At 42.8% G+C, this 24,652-nt stretch overlaps 1 protein-coding gene across 5 annotated transcripts in view; it reads left to right on the top strand.

Moving 5' to 3' along the window:
• Nucleotides 1-24,652, top strand: part of zgc:113333 (beta-N-acetylhexosaminidase) — an 80,596-nt gene that overhangs the window by 43,646 nt on the left and 12,298 nt on the right. For all 5 annotated transcript variants that reach the window (XR_007956774.1, XM_052021615.1, XM_052021617.1 and 2 more), the window contains exons 4-12: nucleotides 225-334; nucleotides 2,254-2,341; nucleotides 6,108-6,272; nucleotides 7,587-7,770; nucleotides 8,902-8,973; nucleotides 9,089-9,293; nucleotides 15,566-15,648; nucleotides 20,691-20,769; nucleotides 23,049-23,150. Coding sequence is in view for 4 of the 5 variants with exons in the window: in XM_052021615.1 (XP_051877575.1) it covers nucleotides 225-334; nucleotides 2,254-2,341; nucleotides 6,108-6,272; nucleotides 7,587-7,770; nucleotides 8,902-8,973; nucleotides 9,089-9,293; nucleotides 15,566-15,648; nucleotides 20,691-20,769; nucleotides 23,049-23,150 (1,088 nt within the window). In the remaining variant the exon portion in view is untranslated. The remainder of the gene's footprint in view (nucleotides 1-224; nucleotides 335-2,253; nucleotides 2,342-6,107; nucleotides 6,273-7,586; nucleotides 7,771-8,901; nucleotides 8,974-9,088; nucleotides 9,294-15,565; nucleotides 15,649-20,690; nucleotides 20,770-23,048; nucleotides 23,151-24,652) is intronic.

Below are 24,652 nucleotides of genomic sequence, written 5' to 3'. Positions count from 1 at the left end.
CATTATATAGAAGTTACCTGAGAGACAGGGACTCAGAGAGAATTTAAATAGATTTAGATGAAAAGTCATTTACCTGAAATGTTAACTCTCCATAGATGCTGTCTGACTTGCTGAGTATTTCCACCACTTTCTGTTTTATCTCAGATTTCCAGCATACACAGTTTTTCTATTTTAAATACCTGTACAGATGTAGCCAGGGTATAAGTATTTCACTCTCATTCCAGATCTTTCCACTTCTGTCCAGTATCGGGGTCAATGGTATATTAATGGAATACGAGGATACCTTTCCTTACCACGATAAGCTTGAAATCCTCAGATCGACCTATGCATTCAGGTAGGGCTGTACAACAGCTTCTGTCATTGCTTCGTCAGTTCCTGATGCAGGATTATTCCAAACTACAGCGTGTGTTGTGCTATCAAAAGGTTTCACAGACCACCTTTTTTATTCTGTTCCTCTGCTGGGCATCACTGTTGGCACTGAAGTGTTAGTGTCGAGTTTCTAAAGGTACTGACTCTTCCTGGAGACCAGTTCCATGCTTCCAGGAGCTCTTCAATACCTGGCTGAAGTATTATTGCTGATCGTGAAGAAGGATAGGCTATTAGACTGCTGAAAGCATGACCAAAATTCAATTCTTTCCTTGCCTCTTGTTTAGACGAATGCTTTCCAGTTGGAGTCACTTGATAATGAGCATGAGTGGATCATAGGTCCTTCCCTCTGTTTTATTCTCCTTCCCTGAGGTTCCCAATCTCAGACTACTGAGATTAACCACTGACATGGAAATGTGAGTGTTAGGCTGAATCTTTTGAATCGAGATAGTTTGGTTATGGAATAACAGGAGAACCAGGTGTAAGTCATGGACTAAAATCTCATTGACATGTTCAGATGGTATTTGAATAGGATGGTGCCTGGGAGTGAGTTCTAGGACAGGTGTAATTCTTTAGCCAATATTCCTCTGGAGGAAAACACGATGATGCTGGAGGAACTCAACAGGCCAGAGAGCATCCGTGGAGAAAAGCAGGCAGTCAACGTTTTGGGTCAGGACCCTTCTTCAGGACTGAAGATAGGAAAAGGGGAAGCCCAATATATAGGAGGGAAAAGCAGAGCAGTGATAGGTGGACAAAAGAGGGGAGGTGGGGTGAGCACAGGGTGGCGATAGGTAGATGCAGATAAGAGATAGTGATATGCAGGTGTGGGGGGGAGGGGAGAGCAGATCCACTGGGGCATGGGTAAAAGGTAAGAAGAGAAAGTAAATAAAAGGCTAGGAAAGGGAAGAAGAGAAGACGCATGGTGGGGGGGAGGGGTGTTTGTGGGGAAGAGGGGTGGGGATTACCTAAAGTGGGAGAATTCAATATTCATGCCATTAGGCTGCAAGGTTCCAAGACGGAAAATGAGGTGCTGTTCCTCCAACTTGCGCTTGGAATTTTCCTGGCAGTGGAGGAGGCCGAGGACTGTCATGTCAGTGATAGTGTGGGAGGGGAGTTGAAGTGACTGGCAACAGGAAGATGCAGGTCGCAGTAATGGACAGAGTGCAGGTGTTCTGCGAAACAGTCACCTAGTCTGTGTTTGGTCTCACCAATGTAGAGGAGGCCACACTTGGAGCACCGAATGCAGTAGATGATGTTAAGGGAGGTGCCGGTGAATCTCTGTCTCACCTAGAAGGATTGTTTGGGTCCCTGGATGGAGGTGATGGAGGTGGTGTAGGGGCAGGTGTTGCACCCATGGCGGGGGCAGTGGAAAGTTCCCGGGGTGGGAGCAGGATGGGTGGGGGGGGGGGGGAGTCGCGGAGAGAGCAGACCCTGCGAAAGGCAGAAAGGAGTGGGGAGGGGAAGACGTGCCAGGTGGTGGGGTCCCGTTGGAGATGGCAGAAGTGGCGGAGAATGATGTGTTGGATATGTAAGCTGGTGGGATGAAATGTGGGGACAAGGAGGACCCTATCCCTGTTGGGTCTGGGAGGGGTGGGGGTGAGAGTAGAGGTGCGGGAAATGGCAGAGATACGGGTGCGAGCTCTCTCGACCACAGTCGGAGGTAGCCCTGGTTAGAAAAGAAGTTGGACATCTCGGATGTTCTGGAGTGGAAAGCTTCATCATGGGAGCAGATGAGCGGAGGTGGAGAAATTGAGATAAAGGGATAACATCCTTGCAAGAGACAGGGTGGGAGGAGCTGTAATTGAGGTAGCTGTGGGCATCAGAGCCTCTGTGTAACGTGTTTACCTTGGTAAACTTGTTTTTGTAATTTTGTTCTTTCCTGTATAGCTCTGCTGACATCGACCAGATTCAACAGTTGGCTGAGAGCAATAACCTGGAGATTATACCCTTAATTCAAACCTTTGGGCACATGGAGGTAAGATCAATGTGTGAGTGAACAAGTTACTCTGCTTCCAAGCAGACTTCCTTCAGGCCATGTTTTAGTCCAGGAAGAATAAGATGTGGAGAATATACAAGTGGAGAGCTTCCAAAAGAGAAAGTTTTGGGTGAGAGCCTTCATTGGATCTCTGGCCTGGTCTTTGGTTTCCAACCAAACCATAAACCTTCCTCTTCTCAAGCTGCTGAAATTTCCAGAACTTTCTGTTTTTATTTCTGCCTTTTTTTATTCCAGGTCCTCTGTTCAGTGTCACAGTGGCACTAGAACTAGTTGCTACATTGAACTGGCGCTTTCATGTTCATAAGTGAGATTCCATTTGGCTTAATCCTCGGTGCCAAACATGAAGAGTTTGATCAGATACTCACGATGTGATGGAACTGAGTGAACAGCTGAACACCAGAGCAATGATCAGCTTTTGTTCCTCCATGACAGTGAGTCATGTGCCAGATCAGATGTTCCCCAGAAGGCTTTGTGTGATGCAGGACCACACAAATGCTGTGGTGACCTGTTCCTCCATTCGATGCACCCAAAATATTGATTTGAGTATTCGGTGCGGCATTTTAAAATTTTATCACAGAGACATGTCTGTCAACAAAGATATTTGGATTGTGGTCAGGAGTAGGAACCTCAGCTGTTTTTTTTATTTTCTCCCAGCCAGCTTAGATGAATTAAATCAGTGCAAAGCAGGGAGTGTACCCAGGAGGTTCTGCTCTGTGGGCATCAGAATGAAGCTATCGAAAGGAAGGTATTTCAGAGTCCCACTCCAGTGATTTGAACACAGTGCATTATTGGGGAGTGCCATCCTTCAGACAGGATGTTAAACCAAGGTCTTGCACATTCTCTCGTACTCTGAGGAACGACAGTAGGGTTGTCTCTGGTTATGTTGATTTTGGTGCTAAATCAACATAACCAGAGAAACAAATTATCTAGTCATTCCATGGTTTTTTTTTCTTTGTCAGCCCCTCAGGATTGAGGATAACTTATTTCTACTCCAGTTTTGTGGGTTCTAAGGTGACAAAGGAGTCCTATTGGATTCTGCAGACTCTGCCACAACTGGGGAAGATGGAGCTTGACTCGATGCTGGGTGGGTTGTTTCGGGTTATCAAAGTGAGAGGGCAAGTAGTGAACAGATGAAGAAAATGTGGGAATATGTGAGGTTATCCACTGGAAGGAGGAATGAAAGAACAACTTATTATTTCAGTGAGTTGAGACTACAGTGGCAGTACAAAGGGATCGGGAGATCCTGGTACATGAGACACAAAAGGTTGGTATGCAGGTACAGCAAGTAATTAGGAAAGCTAATGGAACGTTGGTCTGTATTGCAAGGTGTATGGAGTATAAAAATAAGGAAATTTTGTTGCCACTATCCAGCGTGCTGCTGTACTGTGTATAGTTTTGGTCTCCATTATGGGCAGTGCAGAGAAGGTTCACAAGAATGATTCCTGGGATGAAGGAGTTGATGTATGAGGAGAGGTTAGATTGGAGTTTAGAAGAATAGGAGGTTATATTATTGAAACATATCAGATTTTGAGACGGATTGGCAGGGTGTATGCTGAGAAGACATTTCCCTTAGTGGAAGTATCAAAAACTAGAAGGCATCATTTCAGAGTAAGGGTGATCCATTTAAGGTGACAGACACTATTTCTGTCAGAGGGTCATGAACATTTGCAATTCTTTACTCCAGACAGTCGTGGAGATGAAGTAATTAAATATATTCAAAGTGGAGATTGTTAGACATTACAAGAGAGTCGAGGGGTATGGGGAAAGCATGGGAAAGTGGTGTTGAAGCCAAGGTTGGATCAGCCATAGCACATCAGGACATCAGAGCCTGTTGGCCTACTCCTGCCCTGTTACTTATGTTCTGATGATTCTCTCTGATGATTTTAGTCCCAGAGTTGGAAAAGACTTGAACCTCTAGAAAGGAGCAATTGATAGGCAGGAGCAGAGAAAACTAATTCCAGTGGAGTTATCCTCCTGACAAACTGCTTAGAATGTGGTCGAAATCAGCACACCATGTTTTGTCAAAGAGACAAGTACAAGAACTCATGGCAACCTCCCCAGTCCAGTACTGGCTCCTATTAGACTAACATTATTCGAGTGGAGGACTACAAGGGTGTTCACATCACCCGCACCACGAGAGTAGGCAGCAAGCCTAGACTCACTGCTGCCTGATCCAGCTGGTCACCTCCATCAACCCGACCCCAAAACAATTGCTGCTGTAAGAAGTTCTACCTTAACAGCTGGTGATTTCCACACAACAGGGCTGAGGAGTGTCTGCCGTACCAGGTCTGTCCTGAAGACCTTCATAATTAGCACCTGTGAAGAGATTCTTGTTGTTTACTCGACTAGAAAGCAGCAAAACTGGTTTGATTAGAACAATTGGGAGTCCAATATTTCTCATACTTCTTTACAACGTAGGAGGAGGTTGTTCAGTTGAACCTCTCAGAGCAATTCCTCTAGTCTCATCCCTGCACTTAGTTTCCCTGTAACCCATTCTCCCTCATATGTCTGTCAACTCCCCCTTCCCTGATTCCCCTGCACTCATCTATACTAGGGGCAATTTATGGTCGTCAGTTAACTTACTGGCATGTATTTGGGGCGTGAGAGGTAACGGGAGCAGTCAGGGGACACCTACACAGTCACAGGGAGAACATGCAAACTCCACATAGACAGATCGGGGCTGTTGGAGCTGTGAGGCAGCAGCACTAAACTGCTGCACCACTATGCTGCTCAGTTGGAGCTAATAAATTGTAAATGCACAGCATTCCCTGACCAGAATCACTGTTGTGATTGAAAGGAAAAGACCATCTGAAGGCTGAGGACCAACAAAAACTCTTTATCTAAAGAACAGATCCAGGAACTAGCTGATAACTACAAATGCAATGATTCTTTAGTGCAGAGCTGTACAGCATAATCAAATAAAGATGGGTGTTTCCTTGTAGCATTTTTGTTACCTGCATTTTTATTTGGTGGTGAACTTCATTGGAGTACTGTGCTCAGTTCTGATCGCCTCACTACAGGAAAGATGTGGAAGCCATAGAGAGGGTGCAGAGGAGATTTACAAGGATGCTGCCTGGGATGCGGAGCATGCCTTATGAAAGCAGGTTGAGGGAACTCAGCCTTTCTCCTTGGAGGGACGGAGGATGAGGGGGGGACCTGATAGAGGTGTATAAGATGATGAGAGGTATTGATAGGGTAGATAGTCAGAGGCTTTTCCCCAGGGCTGGATTGGTGGCCACAAGAGGACATAGGTTTAAGATGCTGGGGAGTAGATGTAGAGGAGATGTCAAGGGGTAAGTTTTTTACTCAGAGAGTGGTGAATATGTGGAATGGGCTGCTGGAAATGGTGATGGAGGCTGATATGATAGGGTCTTTCAAGAGACTATTAGATCGGTATATGGAGCTGAGTAAAATAGAGGGCTATGGGTAAGCCTAGTAATTTCTAGGGTAGGGACATGTTCGGCACAGCTTTGTGGGCCAAAGGGCCTGAATTGTGCTGTAATTGTTCTAGGTTCTGTATTCTATGTTCTTTGTTCATTTCTGTAAACAGACATGTCACTCATGAATTTGGTTAACCTTTGACTCCCTAAACCACAATTGGTTTCTTGCTTCCACGTCAATACTCTTGAGCAGACTTAGATGAGGCCCATTGACATTGTTTCTAGTATCCTTGCCTCCTGCATGGTAACTGACAACTCATAAATTGTGTTTACATTATTTAACACACATTTTGTTTCCCCAATAGTTTGTTCTCAAGCACAACAAATATTCGCACCTCCGAGAGGTGGGGAAATACCCCAATAGTCTCAATCCTCATTTACCAGAATCTCTGAATCTAGTGAAGGAGATGCTCTCCCAGGTACTTGCCAAACATAGGAAGTGTACCTGGCTCCACATAGGAGCTGATGAGGTATGTAGAACGTAGTAATGTTCATTCATGTATGGAGGAACTCAGTGGGTCAAGTACCATTTGTGGGGCATGTGCTGTGCTGTTAATCTGTGCCGTTAACATATCATACTATCTGTAGTATTTCCTGGTGTTCAGTAAAATGTTTATTAATACACAATACTTCACCAGATCCTGCAATGCTACATAGTACTGGTCAGATGTACAGAACTTCTCAAAGCAGTGGGGTCAGGGTGGAGAGTCCGGGTTGGGTGAAGGGTGACCTAAGCAAGGGATAGATAGGGCTTGAGCTGGTGGAGGTTGATAATGAGCAGGGGTTGAAGTAGCCAATGTGCAGCTGTCCACTGGATGAGCAGGAGTTTCACAGCATGGAAAACAGAGGACCCCACACTTGTTCAACATTGAGAGTTTATGTCTTAATTCATCAGTATCTATTGAATATTTCCCATCCTTCAGTTTACATAAACATTGACAACATATGTTAAAGAATTTTTTAATGATAATTAGTCCTATAAATCTTGATCTGATAACGCTTATATCCGGAGGTAATGATTGTGAAAGGACAGAAAGCAACAAGTTATGTACAAAGTGTTAAATGAGGAATCAAATAACAGACATGATGTCCACAGCCATTACACCTGCTCCATCATCCATTGCCAGACTAGTCCTAATGCAGGGTTTAGACCCATAATGTCAACAATTCCTTTCCCCCCACAGATGCTACTTGACCCACTAAGTTCCTCCAGCAGATTGTTTGTTGCTCTAGATTTAGAAGTTGATATTTGTTTCATCTTATCCTCTGTCATAAATACCACTCAGTTACTGTCACATTCATGAAGTGATGCATCTTTACGCCAAGAAGATCACTGACCAACGAGAGATTTTGGTGGAGGTGGAAGGGGTGTTGTTGGTCTAGTGCTTTTGGTCAGTGTTGTTTCAAAGCACTTCAGCTGCCAATCTAAGCATAATTGTCTTAATTGTTAATTCTAATTTCACAACTTTTACATTGCATGATTGATGAAATCAATATCCACAATAAATATTTTGGCGGAAAACTGTGTAATAAATGGGATGGTATTTGAATATTCAGCAAGGGAAGATGAAATTTGAATTTACTTGGGTTCTACTGCTGTTAACTGGGAAATGTTGTTTGTCGCATTGAAGCTACTCACTTGCAATGAATTCTTTTGGGTGTCCTCTGCTGGGGTGTGATACTGTTTGCTCCTGAAACACTAAGTACCAGTTCATGCAATGGCAGGTAAAATTGTGTATTTTCTAGAAAGAGTGTTTAAATTTCCTTTTACTTGCTTTCTGGAGGTGTTTCATCTTGGGGAAAGTACAGGATCCAAACAGTGGATAAAGGAAGGACGAGGAGACCTTGGACAGATATACCTTAAGCACATCAAGGAAGTTGTGAGTTTTGTGGTCAACAACTATCCTGGCCTTAAACTTGTGTTATGGGATGATATGATGCGGAAGATTAGTAAAGAAAAAATCCACGGTGAGTCTTTTAGGACTGTGTACTGTAGAGAAATGATGGCTTTATTTTCATCAGACATGAGCCATCATTTACAAACACTTTCTTTAATTAACTGAAAGTGTTTAAAGTATTCAGTTACTGTGTCCTTCACAGCCACTGTTGTGGATGTGTAGCTGAAGCAGACCTCTGCCACTTTGGTAGCCAGTGTTCTTTTTATGAAATTTGTTTACTGTCTGTGTGGAGCTGGGTTGGCAATCCACTCACAGGTAACTCACAGATGCATTCGGGTTTTTTTTCATTCTTTCCACATCTGCCACAAATTAAGTAAATACTGTGGGTTTATGTATGTATCCCAATCAATGAATAAATTAGGACCCTGCTAATTTGATATGTAGCCAGTCAAAACTAATGTTAATTTATATATTATGTAACAGCTGACACACAGTCCTGTGTTCTCCAACGCGCTTCCCAAAGTCTTGTCACAGCGCTAAGTATTTTTCAGCAAATTATTTTTGCTGGTGATTCAGATGTTAGTGGGTTCAACTTCCACTCAAGAGACTTAATTGTCTTAAGAGATCCATTCCAGAATCACAAAATCCAGACAGACACACTAGTGTAGTACCGAGGGAAGAAGTTGGTGGGGCCATTTTTTGGCAAAGACTTTTCAAGTCAGCCCTCATGTGGGTAAAAGCTCTCAGGGCACGATTTGTGGAGGAGCAGAGGTTCTCCCTGGTACCTTTGGTCAACATTCCTGAAACAGATCATCCTGACATGATCCAATTGTCAGACTTTGTGTACAAATTGGCTGTGGGTTTTCTGCATTACACCTGTGGCTACACAGAAAAATATTTAATTGGCTGTAAAGTGCCTGGGATATCCCAAGCTCATGAAATGTGCTATATAAATGTGCTATATGCAGTATTTTAATATGTGGGTTTTACTGCTGTATTTAATGTTCTAAGTACTTTCCAAGCTGTTGAGATGTGAAACATATGATTGCTTGGACTAAATACACATAGATATTGCCTGTGGTACTTTACTTCTATAATTCAGCCCCATCATAGACAGTTACTTCTACAAGTGTGCACATTTAGATAAGGACAAATTTCAATTGCACAGCATGGTTGATCTTCTGTACTATTCTTTTCACAGAATCTGGCATAGCTGAATATATTTCTCCAATGATATGGTTCTACAGTCCAAAATTTGATGTTGCCAAAGTAGGTAAGAAACAGTGTTCAATTCTATCATCATTTTGCTGCTTCACCATCTCCCAGCTGATGATCCTTAAAACACTTGTGATTGTTCCACTCCAGCCCTTTTATTCTTTGAATTGCAGAAGAATTCCTCACTAAGTATGTGGACAGTGGATTCAGGAGCATCTGGTTTGCAAGTGCCTTCAAGGGGGCAACAGATGTTAACCAGGTCTGGACCCCGATCAAGAACCACCTGGAAAATCACCTTCAGTGGTTGCAGGTGATTAAGTCCATGTCAAAGTTCCCATCCCTTCGCTTCCAGGGGTTGGCATTAACGGGCTGGCAGAGGTGAGGTACTTTCTGAAACTTATTCACTCTCAATTGAATTGTAATGCCCATTTAAATATTGGGACACAGAAGCCATCATGTCAGATCCATGGAATATGGACAAGGCTCCATATGGGTATTCCAGGACACGTACCACGTCCTGGACAACCACAAGTGTAGTAAGTTGTCTGCTGGAAGAGCTCTAGGTTTTGCAGCTTGAGCAACAGTTGATGTGACTGTAGAGCACTGGTGAGACATTTTGTGGACAGCATGTTTCAGGAGGTGGTCAGAGAGGCAGCCTGAGATAAAACAGACAAAAAAGGAGCAGGCAAATAGTTCAGGAAGGCATTTAACATAGAACAGTACAGCACAGGAATAGGCCCTTTGGCCCATGATGTCCGTGCTAACCATGATGCCAATCTAAACTAATCCCATCTGCCTGCACATGGTCTATATTCCTCCATTCCCTGCATATTCATGTGCCTGTGTAAGTGCCACTTAAATATTGCTATCATATTTGCATCCACCACTTCCCCTGGCAGTGTGTGCAGGCACCTACCACTCTCTGTGTAAAAAACTTGCTTCATAAATCTCCTTCAAACCTTTCCCTTCTCACCTGAAACCTATTTTTTCTAGTGTTTGACATTTCCACCCTATCTATGCCTCTCATAATTTTATATACTTTTATCAGGATGCCCCTCAGCCTCCAATGCTCCAGAGAAAACAATCCAAGTTTGTCCAACCTCTCCTTATAGCTAATACTCTCTAATCCTGATGAACCTCTTCTGCACCCTCTCCAAAGCCTCCATATCTTTCCTATAATTTGCCGACCAGAATTACACAGAATACTCCAAATGTGGCCTAACCAAAGTTTTATACAGCTACAAGATGACTCACCAACTTTTATACTCAATACCTAACCTATGAAGACAAGTATGCTGTGTGCATTATTTACCACCCTATTTACTTGCGTAGCCACTTTCAGGGAGCTATGGACTTGCACCCCAATATCCCCCTGTATGTTCCTTAGGGTCCTGCAATTTACTGTACACTTTCCTCTTTCATTTGACCTCCCAAAATGCAATGGCTCAGACTTGTACGGCTTAAACGCCATCTTCCATTTCTCTACCCACACTTCCAACTGGTCTATATCCAGCTGAATCTTACTCTATGAGCTACTGCATCTTACTCTCATCAATATTCACCTCTGTACCAGTGAGGGAGAGGTTTCCCTTGGGGAGTCTGGCCAGAAACAGATGATACCACCATTGATGGCTCAACTGTACAAGCAGGGAGGGGAAAGGTCAAGAGAGCAATAGTTATAGAGGATTCTACAGCTAGAGGAGCAAATGGGCAGTTCTTTGGTCACAGAAGTTATTCCAGGATGGAATGTTGCCTCCCCCTTCCCTAGAGCTAACGTCAAAGATGTCACTGAGTTGCTGCAGAAAATTCTGGAGGAGCCAGAGGTTGCAATTAACCAGACACCTAGGTTGAAAAGTAGGCAGATTTTATGGAAATTTTAAGGAAAGTGATTGCGATACATGGCCTCACTTTCTTTCCTAATTTCCTAGTAAACTCCTGATTACTCCCGGTGCCACACAATGAGTATGGAAATAGGAGGATAGCATAAATAAATGCAACAAACAATCTGCTGGAGGAACTCAGCAGGTCTGGCAGCATCTGTGGAAGGAAAGAAATTGTCGACGTTTCAGGTCAAAACCCTGCATCAGGACTGAGAGTGGAGAGGTGAATCGGCCAGCATAGAAAGGAGAAGGGGAGTGGCGAGAAAGGATTCTGAGGTGATTGGTGTAAGATGACAGGCAGGTAGTGCCAGGTAGGGGAGGTGAGCGGGGGTGGAGTTGGAAAACTGTGGCAGATGAATGACAGATGGAGGCAGACAAAGAGAGTGGAGGAAAAAGAAAAAAAAGATGGAGCACGGTAGGGGAGGGGAGTGAAGGTGGAGAAAGCAGCTGGAGGGAGATAAGCAGGAACACAAAGGGCTACCAGTGCTGCATTCGGCTAAGTAAAGGGGAGAGCAGATCCACGGGGGATGGCTCAAAGGTAAAGAGAGAGAGAAAAAAAAGGGGGTAGAAAAGAGAGATAGGCTAGGAAAGGGAAGAAAGGAAGAAGCATGGTGAGGGTGTGTGGGAGAAGGGGGTTGGGGATTACCTAAAGTGGGAGAACTCGGTATTCATGCCATTAAGCTGCAAGGTTCCAAGACAGAAATTGAGGTGCTGTTCCTCCAGTGTGCGCTTGGAATTTTCCTGGCAGTGGAGGGGGCCGATAACTGTCATATCTGTGATAGTGTGGGAGGGGGAGTTGAACTGACTGACAACAGGGAGATGCAGATCGCGGTTACGGACAGAGCGCAAGTGTTCACGGAGGCTCATAGTTTGAAAAGTAAGGACCTCTATCTTTGTTCTGTCTGGGAGGAGGCGTGGTGAGAGCAGAAGGACGAGAAACAAAGGAGATGTGAGATTGGGCTCCATCAACCACAGCAGAAGGGAAGCCACTCTTCCTGATAAAGGAGGACATTTCAGATGTCCTGGAACAGAAAGCCTCATCTTGAGAGCAGATGCAGCAGAGACAGAGAACTGGGAGAAAGGAATGGCATCCTTACAAGAAATAAATGCATGGGAGGAGAGATGGTCCAGGAGAGAGTGCTTTAGATTTGAGGCATTGGGGCCAGGCTGGGGGATGGTGGGGAATTGGGATCTGTACAGGATGGTCAGATTGCACATCATTAGAGCGAGGACAATGTAGGAAGATTAGCTAGTGCTGTGGAAGGACATTTAAATTAATTTGCAGGGGAATTGGCACTAGAAGTTGCATTGAAAAAGATAAAAGGTGCAGAATGGATAGGGAAAGAGAAATTGAACAAGAAATCGAAAGCTTTTGGATAAGTCTGGACAAAGAGAGATAACAAGAAGTGTGGTTGAGCTCCACATGTAATTAACCATAGTGAGACCGTAATGTTCCATTGATAAGAGAGACCTGGCTAATTAAAAAAGGGCAAGAACAGGTTGAAAATATTGTTGGATACAAAATGTTCAGGAAAGTTAGGGAAGAGAAGAAAAGTGGAGTTGCAGGATTGACTAAGGAGATTAGTGCAGTATGGGAGGAGAGTATGACAGAATCAATCTGTTTAGAGTCAAAAGAACAACCCAGTGCAATTACACTACTGGGATTACTCTGGAGGGACAACTAATGGAAAGATGGTGAGGATCGAATTTCCAGGATAATTGCAGAGCTGCACAAAAGTCACAGAATAGAGATAATGGGAGGGACTTCAACAGTACAAATGTAGAGTGAGATAGTAACAGCAGAGATAATCTTTTTCATGAAGTGGCTAAGTCAATGAGAGGGATGTGGCTGAAGTAGTCTATGTGGACTTGCAAAAGGCACTCATTTCACGGATGTAGACATTGCTAGCAAGCCCATTCCTAGCTGTGCCTAGACAGATTACTTCAGATTCAACCACATCTCCATGGAATTAGGCACATACAGGCCAGACCAGGTAAGGATGACAGATATCCTCTTCAGCAGGACATCAGTGAACCAATTGGGTTTTCGCAATAATCCAAGATTTTATGGCCATCATTAGCTTTTTTTCCCATTAATTTCAGGTTATTAACTGAAATTAAATTCCCAGATGGTAGAATTTGAAGTCTGGTTGGATTCATAGTCCAGACCTTTGGGTTACTGGTATACTAATTTAGTGGATTGCCACATAATATGCGTCATCAAGATGGAAGGCCATAGTTCTGTAGAAAATGGGATAAATAGCAAGAAACTGCCTGTAGGGAAGTGTAGGCTGGAGTTGCCCAGGAGTCAGTACCAGGACCACTGCTTTCCTTTATATATTAATGACTTGGACTTGGAAGTACAGAACAGAGTTTCAAATTTGCAGATGACACAAAACTCATAGACATCGTGAACTGCGAAGAGGATCACAAATATTTTCAGAGCTATAGAGAGGCAGGTAGAATGAACAGGTAGGCGCAGATGGAATTTAATGCTGAGAGACACAGTGATGCATTTTGTGTGAATATAGAACATTACAGCACAGTACAGGCCCTTCAGCCCACAATGTTGTGCCGACATTTTATCCTGCTCAAAGATCTATCTAACCCTTCCCTCCCACATAGCCCTCCATTTTTCTATCATTCATGTGGCAGGATGAGCAGAGACAATATATAATAAAGGACAAACTTCTAAAAGGGATACAAACAGATTGAGATCCAGGTGTATGTACACAGTTCATTGAAAGCAGCAAGGCAAGTTGAGGAAGTGGTTAAAAAAGCATATGGGATGCTGGGCTTTATGAATAGAGACATTGAGGAAGTTATGATGAACCTTTATAAAAGACTGGCTTATCCACAACTAGAGTACTGTGTCTCCAGTGGATAGACTAGAGAAGGTGGAGTTATTCTTCTTGGTGGGAGGGGGGGGGAAGGAGGCTGCAAGAAGATCAGACAAAGGTATTTAAAATCAGGGAGGGTGTAGACAGGTTAGACACAATACATAGATGGGGCGAGGTGAAAAACTAGCAGATAAGGAATGAAGATGGGTGACAAAAGAACCATAAAGAAAAATATGAAAACTAAAAAAGAATGAAAATCAACATAATGGAAATGAAGAAATGCAGGAGCTGGAACTCAATAAAAGGAGAAAATTCTAGAAATACTCATCAGGGCAGGCCTCATCTTTTTCAATGTTTCAGGTTGAAGACCCTTCATCAGAACTGGGAAGGAGACAAAAGAAGCTTATTAAGCTGCAGGGTGGGTGGGGAAGGGGATGTCTCTGATAGGGAAAATCTGGGGTGACTATAGAGATAAGCAGTAAACAAGGTTATCTGGTAAATTAGTGAATGGGAGCACTTAGATGGTGAGGACATAGACAAAAGAATGTAGGAGCTGTGATATGCAGAGCAGGAAGACATGCCCAGCAGGTCAGACTGGAAGAGTCCCCCACTTCCAGAGAGAACAACAAAGGAAGAAAGAGGGAAAAAAACTGGAAATATTCAACTGAACCAATAGCACAAATGGACGACTAATACAGACTGAGAAATCCAGTTACCTAAAATTACAGAATTCTGTATTGAATCTTGAAGGTTGCTATGTGTTCAGACAGAAGATGAGGTGCTGTTCCTCAAGCCTGCATTGGGCCGCATTTTCACAGTGCAGGATGCCACAGACAGGTCAGGGTGGGAGTAGGATGGAGAATTAAAGTGACAGGCAAAAGGCTCAGGGTTGGTCCTGTGGACTGAAGCTCCAGCGTGCTCTTGTCCAGGCCTCTTATTGTACTCTCTTCACACTTAGATCAGCTAAATCTCCAACTTGTACCATGTACTTGATGATGACCCACAGTAGTTTCCTGCTTAGCAATGCCTCAGTTTAAAAAATTCTTATCCTTGTTTTCAAATCCCATCATGGTCTCATTCTTACGTATATACCTATTCTCCTCCAGTCATCCTATAATCCTCCAAAATAATTGGAAATAAAAAAAACTGCAGCAGCTGGTTCTGATAAAGGGTCTCAGACCTGAAAAATTAATTGTTTCTCTTTCTACCGATAGTGCCCGACTTGCTGAGTGTTTCCAACATCTTCTGTTTTTATTATATCCCAACATATCTGCAGTCCAATTTTTGGCCACTATGAGCATTCCCAATTTTAATGGTTTTGCCATTGTTGACCATGCTTTCAACTCTGGACTTCTCAATTTAAGTTCTTCTGCCTATCTATTTCCATGCCATCCTGTAAAACAGACCTAGTGCATTTTAAATGCTGTGCAATGGTGCCTTGTGTAGGAACTTCAGTGGCTTCTTAAGTTGTAAATTGACCAAGAGTGGAAAGATATTCAAAGGGGATTAATGTAAATGGATGGTTGATGGTCAGCACGGACTCAGTGGACTAGAGGGCCTGTTTACGTGCTGTATCGCTCAATGACTCTATGACAATGACTGATACAAATAGGGCAGCATTTAGTGCTGGGATGGCATTCTTGAAGCAATTGACATGCACCTGGGTGGTTTTAGGTCACTGCAGTGAGAATGGGACCAGCTAGGCTTTGGTTTTCAATCCACCATCAACTCTATTTGTACAAAATATTTAAAATCACAATCAGGCCAAATTCGTCATGTTCCAACTTTGTTCAGCCTTCCTGAGTTATGAGGAAACTCATCGTAGAGGTTTATGATGGTGGAGGTTCTGGTAGTTCCAGAACCCTGTTAAAGTGTATAAAATGAAAAGACAATGCAGACAGTATTTTGTTGTTTCTACGTTCTTCATTAGGTACGATCATTTCTCGACACTGTGTGAACTCCTGCCAGTTGCGATCCCATCCCTGGTGGTCTGCATGGAAGCTGTGACTTTTGGTGAGACCCCCTTGGGAAATTGATTCTCATATTCCACATTACTCAAAGTAACTTGATGATTTGGAAAACATCTGGTACACTGTCCACTATACAATATAGAGTCTATTTGAACAATCCTCCCAGCCAGTATACAGTATCACTTTGTACATTATTTCCTTCCTTTCTGTAATGACCTTGGTTCAACATAGATTGTCTCCCCACAACACACTCCCTGCTTTCTGTTACAGACAAGCCTATTAGGCACATCTGTCCATTGCATCTCATGCTAGTGCATTCCTGGCTCTTGCAAAATCTCAAAGGAAACATCATCATTTAATTAAAACAAGTCACATTGACCAAATTGTTTATCTTTTCAGCCAGTTTTATCCACAGTAGGCTGAAGAATATTAAAATAAGCAAATGCAGATCAGATATAGGAAGGGTAATACATGAATTGGTGCTCTATCCATACTGTCCCTATGGCATGTACAGTGCTGTTTAGACATAAATGAAGAACACTCCCTCAACATGGCATAAGTTAGACGCACGGGGAAATTTTCCTTCTACATTACCCTATCAAACGCTCCCAGGACAATAAAATTTCTCAGAGTTGGAATGACAGATTTACCAATTTTTCTATCCTTGCTAAAAGATAGAAAACAAATAGGTCCTTATAAGGTTAAAATGTTACTAATGGTTTGTGACAAGGACTAACACTGAATTTTTTTCTCAAAATCTCCTTGAACTTATGCCCTCTGGTCATAGAAATCTCTGCTAAAGGGAAGATTGCTCACTATCCTCTCTATCTATGCTCCTCATAATTTTGTATGCCTTAATCAAGTGCCCCCTTTGCCTTCTCTGCTCCAAGGAAGACAAACCCAGCCTATCCTGTGTTTCCTCATAGCTGAAACCCTTTATCGCAGGCAACATCCTGGTGAATCTCCTCTGCACCTTCACCTGTGCAATCACCTACTTCCTATAGTGCGGCGACTAGAACTGCACACAATACTCTAGCTGTGGCCTAACAGGGAAACCCTTACCTGGTCTGGCCTGTATGTGGCTCCAATGTGGTCCACTTTCCAATGCTGTCTGAAATAACCCAGCAAGCCAATCAGTTCAAGGGCCATTAGTATGGACAATAAATGGTGGCCTTGCCAGTGACGCCCATGTCAGGAAAAATGAATAAATAAGTTTTAATTAAAGAAGATACTGTAATACTGGACGGAGGATGTCATAGAACAATCAAGGACAGAATCTATTTGATAATCAAAAAAAATGACTGGAAATCTGAAATAAAAACAGAAAATGCTAGAAAAGCTCAGCAGGTCAGGCAGCATCTGTGGAGAGAGAAATAGTTAACATTTCAGGTCCAGGACCCGTCATCAAGTTTTTATTATGGAGTTTAGTTGATTTGACTTAAGAAATGCTGATGATTGCGTAATGTTCATACTTCATTCACAAATCCTCAGCAAGTAAACCTACCCATGCCTGCATGTAGCCTGACTGGAGACAATATTAATGCTGATTAAGTGGCACGTAACATTTGTGCCACACAAGTGCCAGACAACGACCAACTCCAGTAAGCAAATCTCTGTCCACCCTCAGCATTCTATGGAATTAACGTCACTGAGTCTATTGTTAAGGGGTAATAACATGACACTTAGAAAATCATAAGGCAGTCAAGCAAAGTCAACATGGTTTTATCAAAGGGAAATCAAGTTTGACAGGTTGGCTCGAGTTCTTTGAGGATGTACAAAACAGAGAGGATAAAAGACAACTGGTTGATGTAGTGTAATTCGATTTTGGGAAGGCGTTTGATAAGGTGCCACATAAAAGATTACTGCACAATTTAAGGGCACAGTGGGTAGGGATAATATCTTGGCATAAATGGAGGACTAACTAACAGAAAAGAGAATCAGGATAAATGGGTCATTTTCTTATTGGTATTCAATAACTAATGGAGTGCCACAGCAAATAGTGTTTGGGGCTTCAATTATTTGCGATCTATATTTATGACTTGGATGAAGGGACTGAGTGTACTGTGGCCAGATTTGTTGGTGATGCAAAGATAGGTTGGTTAGCAAGTTGTGAGGAGGTCACGGAAGAACCTGCAAAGGGACATGGAAAGGTTCAGTAAGTGAGTAGCTTTGGGAGGAAGAAAAACAAATTATCATTGAATGAGATTGAGATTACAATGGTAGAATGAGATTACAAAATACTGCAGTACAAGGTGATCTGGGAGTCCGAGTACATAAAACACAAGAAGTTGGTATGCAGCTACAGCAAGTAATTAGGAGGACGTATGAGATGTTGGTCTTTGTTGCAAGGAGTATGGAGTTCAGAAATAGAGAACTTTGATGGGCTGCTGCTGATGTCAATACCTGGAGGACTGTGTACTGTTTTGGTCTCCATACTTAAAGACTGATGGACATATAATGAAGGCAGTGCCAAGGCTGATTCCAGATGAAAAGTTGATGTTTGAAGAAAGGCTGAGGAAGGCAGGCCTATACTCACTGGAGTTAAGATGAATGAGGGGTGATTCTATTGAATCGTTTAGATTTCTAAGGGAGATTGTCAGGATAGATGTTGAGAAGATGATTTTCCCAGTGGGGTATCTAGAACTGGGGGCATAGTTTCAAGATTGACAGATTTGTTCAAGACAGAGACGAGGAGGAGCATCTCTCAGAGGGTCGTAATTCTTTGTAATTTTTCACTCCCAGAGGGCTGTGGAGGCAAAGTTGCAGAGCATATTCAATGAATGATGGGAGTCCAGGAGTATGGGGGAAGAGAGGGAATGTGGTGTTGAGGTTGAGACTGGACTAGTCACGATCTCACTGAAGGAACCAATGGGCCTCATCCTTCTCCTACTACTTTATTATGAGCCGTCCATCACCAACATCCAGGGTTGGGGCTTACCTGGAATTGTCACCATTGAGCAGAAAGTCCACTGGACCAGCCACATAAGTACTGTGACTATAGCACCAGGTCAGAGACTGGCTATCCTGTAGCATAGGACTCACCTCCTAACATCCCAAAGCCTTTCCAAGATTTACAAGATACAAAAATTAGGAGCATGATGGAGTACCCTCAACTCCAAAAACATTCAACAAGCTTGACCCCATCCAATACAAAGCAGCCTCTTGAACTGGCACTCCATCGATAATCCCATACATTCACCCCCTCCACCACTGGCATACAGTGACTGCAGTGTGCACCATCCATAAAATGTGCTGCAGTTACTCACCCAGGATACGCTGACACTACCTCCCAAACCTGCAACCTCAACCACCAAGAAGGATAAGAGCAGCAGGTGCATGGAAACACCACCACCTGCAGGTTCCCCTCCGAATGGTATACAATTCTGACTTGAAATAACCTCACTGTCCTTTATTATCGCTGGTCAAAATCAATATCACTGTGTGAGTATCTTCACCAGAGAGGCTTCAATGGTTCAAGAAAGTAGGTCACCATCACCTCTTAAGGCAATTAGAAATGGGCAATAAATTGTGTCTTTACTGGGGATGCCCATTGCCAAAAAAAAATTAACTAACAGATAACTTCTTCAAGCAGTTAGGATCTGGAAAACATTACAGGGTCGTGGAGGCAGATTCAGTCATGGTGTTGAAAAGGACCTGGAAAAGTACTTAGGAGGAGTAAAGTTTCAGAGCTATGGGTTGAGAGCAGGGGAGAGGAAGCAGCTGAATTGCTTTTGCATTGAGCCAGCACAGACTCAGAGGGCTTAATGGCACCCTTCCAAGTCATAACCGTCTGCTGATTCTGTGCTGGTAGAAAATTGAGCTGTGTGGAGGAGGTAAAGAGGCTGTAAAGGAATATAGACAAGTTGTGAATGGACAAGGTGGCAGATGGAGTATAATTTGGGAAAATATGAGATTATTCACCAATAGGATGAATTTTTTAAATGGTAAGAAACCATTGAGTGTTGGTGTACAGATGGATATCATGTGCTGGTTCATGTAATGCAGGATGTTGATGCGCAGATACAACAAGCTGTGAGGAAGGCAAATGGTATTTGGGTGTATTTGCAAGGAGCGTGAATATGTTTAAGGAACCCTTGCTACTTTTGTATCGGGTTGTGGTGAGGTTACATCTAAATTACTGTGTGCAGTTTTGGTATCCAGGTAGTGTGGTGTAGTTTCACTATGTTGTCATGTATAAGGAGATATTGAGTCAGGCTGCCTGCATTCATTGGAGGTAAGAGGTGATACTGAAGACTCTGGAGCATGTATGCTCCAGAGGTGTGTGTATGTATGTATATATATGTGTGTGTGTGTGTGTGTGTGTGTGTGTGTGTGTGTGTGTGTGTGTGTGTGTGTGTGTGTGTGTGTGTATACACATACACACACACACACACACAGAGAGAGAGAGAGAGAGAGAGAGAGAGAGATCTCCCCCCCAATCTGTCTCCCTCCTCCCTCCCCCCCATACCAACCCCCCACTCAGACACTGCCAACCTGCTGAATATTTCTCAGCACTTTCTGTTTTTATCTACTGAAGCAAGATGGGATCAGTTGACCAGCTACTGAAAGAGGTTTCAAGGAGTTGGCCATTTAGGACTGAAAGGAGGAGAAATTTCTTTATACAGACGATTATAAATCTTTGGAATTCTCTATTCCAGAGAGCTGTGGTTGTTCAGTCATGGTGTACATTCTGATGTACATTCATGGTGTACATTCTGATGTACATTCATGGTGTACATTCTGGTGTACATTCTGATGTACATTCTGGTGTACATTCTGGACTGAGATTGAGAGTGCTAGATTTTTGAACTTCAATAGAAAAGGGACAAACTACGGGATCATCCATTATCTTACAAGTGATGGTTCAAAGGTCAAAGGACCTATCCCACTCCTACTTCTTATGGTCCTTGATGTAGCACAGATTAGATACAGAGTTACGTTCTCTCTAAATTGTTCCAAAATAGATATCCAGTGGATTAGATAAAAGCTCTCTCCCTACACTTGAATGAATTTATTAACGGAGCAATTTATACCCTGAAGGGTGACTTATTTTCTTTAACTGTTTTTTTCCATTCACTTCCTCAGGATCTTTTACAAATGACGCAAAAACCAAGGCACAGGAGATTTTGGGATTTAAAAATATCAACCTGGAAGATAACGTAACGTAAATGTTCTTTTACATTTTTTGGTGGGGGAGGGGGGATCATAATAAGCAGCTGAGCAAGAGTTTCAGTCCTGTAGTGAAGGGGCTGTAAGCCATAAGATGGGGCATGCAGAGGACAAGTGTGTATGTTGAGTATGAGACAGAACTTGGTGCATGCCATCATCTTTTTTCACTTTGTCCAGTAACTGTTCAACTTATCCCACCTTTTCTCAGTAAATAAAAACAGAAAATTCTGGAAATTCTAAATTGGTCATGCAGCATTTGTGGAAAAAAAAACAATATCAGTGTTCAAGTCAAAGGTCACTGACCCAAAATGTTATCTCTGCTCCTCTCCCCCTGCCACCCTCCTGAGATACATCCTATAAACATTCCCAAGAGTCCAGAACTATGCTTCTTGCATTCACTCCCACAAGACTTTCTCATCTGTCTTATCTACTCTTATCAATCTTTATTGGCAACTTATATCTTGACGCAAGTTCAGTATACTGCATTCATTTTCACCTAAAGTTTCTTCATCTATATCTACATAAACATTTTCAGCCTTTACTCAATGGCAGCCTCCAATTCTAACTCTTTATCCCCATTGGAGCCATCACTTCTCCACACCACATCATCAGTGGTCAAGCCTTCAACTATTTTTTCATTTTACTATGAAACTCTTAGGTGCGTTCTTATGTGTTCCAATTTCAAAAGGCACTATTGAAACTCTGGTGAGCATTTAGCTCTTTCCTAATTCCCCTTGTGTTTTGATCTGATCCTCAATTGTCAATTGGTTGAGAGCTTCAAGTTCCTGGGAGTGAACATCACCAACAGCCTGTCCTGGTCAAATCACATAGATGCCACGGCGCCTCTGAAAGCTCACCAGCGCCTCTACATCCTCAGGAGGCTAAAGAAATTTGGTTTGTCCCCTTTGACTCTCACCAACTTTTACTGATGCACCATAGAAAGCATCCTATCTGGATGTATCACAGCTTGGTACGGCAACTGCTCTGCCCAGGACCATAAGAAACTGCAGAGAGTTGTGGACACAGCCCAGCGCATCACAGACACCAGCCTCCCCTCCTTGGACTCTGTCTTTACCTCTCGTTGTCTTGGTGAAGCAGCCAGCATAATCAAAGACCCCACCCACCTGGGACATTCTCTCTTCCCTCCACTTCCATCGGGTAGAAGATACAGGTGCCTGAGGGCACATACCACCAGACTTAAGGACAGCTTCTACCCCACTGTGATAAGACTATTGAAAGGTTCCTTTATACAATGAGATGGACTATGACCTCACGATCTACCTTGTTGTGACCTTGCACCTTATTGCACTGCACTGTCTCTATGGCTGTGACACTTTACTCTGTACTGTTACTGTTTTTACCTGTAGTACATCAATGCACTTTGTACTACTCAATGTAACTGCACTGTGTAATGAATTGACCCGTACGATTGGTTTGTAAGACAAGCTTTTCACTGTACCTCGGTACAAGTGACAATAATAAACCAATACCAATACCAACACCAATGAAGTATACTGGGATATTTTATAAGGTTACAGGTGCCATAAGATGTTCAGGTTTTTGATCTGTGGGCTAATTTCTTTTGGGGAATGCTGTGGGGCCGTCACTAAGATGATGTTTTGGAACTTAATTTCGAAGTTTATAATGGAGACTATTTCATATTTCCATATGACAGAGAAGGAGGTCATTTAACCCATTGAGTTTATACTGGCTGTCAGATTAATCACATTAATCCCATTACCCCACTTATCTCCCCATCACTTCTTTCATGAACAATGCCCATTAACATCCCCCGACTCTCCCGACATCAGAGGTAATTTATAGTCACCAATTAAACTAACAACCAGCATGTTTTTGGGATGTGGGAGTAACCAGAGCATCCAGGGTCACAAGGAGAACGTGCAAACTCCACACACATGGCATTGGAGCTCAGAATTGAAGCCGGGTTATTGCAGCTGTGAAACAGCTACACTATCTGCAGCACCACTGAGCCACCTAATGCTGAGAGTGGTGAATATCAATAGAATGGGGAAGGGGAGAGAGGTGGAAGAATATCAAAAGAGGAATTGGAGTAACATTGTGAAGATTTACCAGGGGTTTTATGTGTTCTATTTTCTCCCTGCTAACTGACCATACCTCCAGCAGGTAGACTTAGCTATTTATGACCTGCATTTATGCTTTGCAAAACAAGTGATATTTGTTTGTAGAGCTCTACTGAATGTACTAATCTACTCACCTTTTACTGATTCTTGTGCCTGCTCGCCACCTCAATAGTGAAGGAGATGGATCATTTGCAGGGGTTGAAATTTATCATATGGTTCATCAGATCTACCAAAATCTGAAATCTGAAGTAACCAAAGTTCTGGAAAATAACAGGTGAGACATAAGTTTCAGTGAACCTCTCACTCTGGGAGAAGACTGTTCAGCTTGTTGTAACTGTAATTGTGCCAGCCCACCTCATTTCCTTTTCTTTTACCTTGTGCTTTTGTGCCTTACTTCAAATTCTCACCTAATTCCCCCGAACCACTATAATTAACTCGGCTTCAGTAGACACTTGGGGTAATAATCTGTTGCTATTCCATAAAAGTCCAGCTCAGCTATATTCTATATTTATCCTCCATACAGAGTGGTTCTAATCCCATGTGCCTGTGCTATTTCCATACGTCTGTACTTCACTCGAACAACCTATCCAACCTATTAATAAACATTGAGTCAGCTTCAAATACCTAAGGCTTCCCAACTGTTTGTTTTTAAATAAGTTTCTCCTATCACCTATTTTTACATCTTGATCTTGTATTTGTTTTCTCTGACTTTACTGGAAACAATTGGTTTCTATTTACTCTATTTTGTGTGATCATAGTTTTAAGCAATTTCTTGGAATTAAGTAAATCTTAATCTCCCTAGCTGAACATTCCCAGTGCAGTAAGTTTTTATACTGATTAAAAGGACTATTGCTAGGTAGCACCAATCGGAATGCTTTATTTTTTCCATTTTGCTGGGGAAAATGTTGAGTTATGTTGAGGACGGGACCAATAAAATGGAGTTTGTCCATAGGCTTGTCCCACTAAAATGTTCACCTTATGCTTTTCTAGCTGCTTCTCTCTATTGCTAGCTCCCTATCGATACCTTCAGCTGTCTTGAAGTTGATTTGTTTTTGCTACACTGTCCACTCTCTCTGTACTCTTTCACTGATTCTTGATCTATTATCATTGTCACGTAAAAAATAGAAGCAGGACTAGGCATTTGACCCCTCTTATCATGTCTAATTTCTTATCACAGTACCATTTCCCTGCACTGACCTCATGTTCCTCGATATCTAAATAGCTATTGATCTCTGCTTTGAATGTACTGAGTGACTGCAGCTCACACCATCCTGGGTGGAGAATTATTTTGAAACCCTGATTCTAGAGACCCGACCTAGAGTAAAGATCAACCCCACAGCTACCCTATCAAGCCCTACAAGAATTTTGCATGTTTCAATGAGGTCACCTCTCATTCTTCTGAAGAAAGCATATGTCCAGTAGATTAATCTCTCTTCATAAGACAAACTTGATATCCCAAGAATCATTATCCTGGTGAATCTGGGCGGCACGGTAGTGCAACGCTATTACAGCACCAGCGATCGGGGTTCAATTCCCGTCGCTGTCTGTAAGGAGTTTGTGCATTCTCCCGTGTCTGCGTGGGTTTCCTCCGGGTGATCCAGTTTCCTCCCACGTTCTAAAGACGTACGGGTAGGTTAATTTGGGGGTTTAAAATGGGCGGTGCGGACCCATTGGGCCGAAAGGGCCTGTTACCACGCTATAAATAAAATTTTAAAAAAATTATGGCACTCCCTCTAAGTATATAGTAACTCAGATAGGGAAACCAGACCTGCACAC

The sequence above is a fragment of the Pristis pectinata genome, chromosome 8, assembly GCF_009764475.1.
Source record: "Pristis pectinata isolate sPriPec2 chromosome 8, sPriPec2.1.pri, whole genome shotgun sequence".
In the NCBI taxonomy this organism is placed as follows: Eukaryota; Metazoa; Chordata; class Chondrichthyes; order Rhinopristiformes; family Pristidae; genus Pristis; species Pristis pectinata.
Note: the sequence above shows the minus strand (reverse complement) of the source record. Positions and strands in the feature narration are given on the sequence as shown.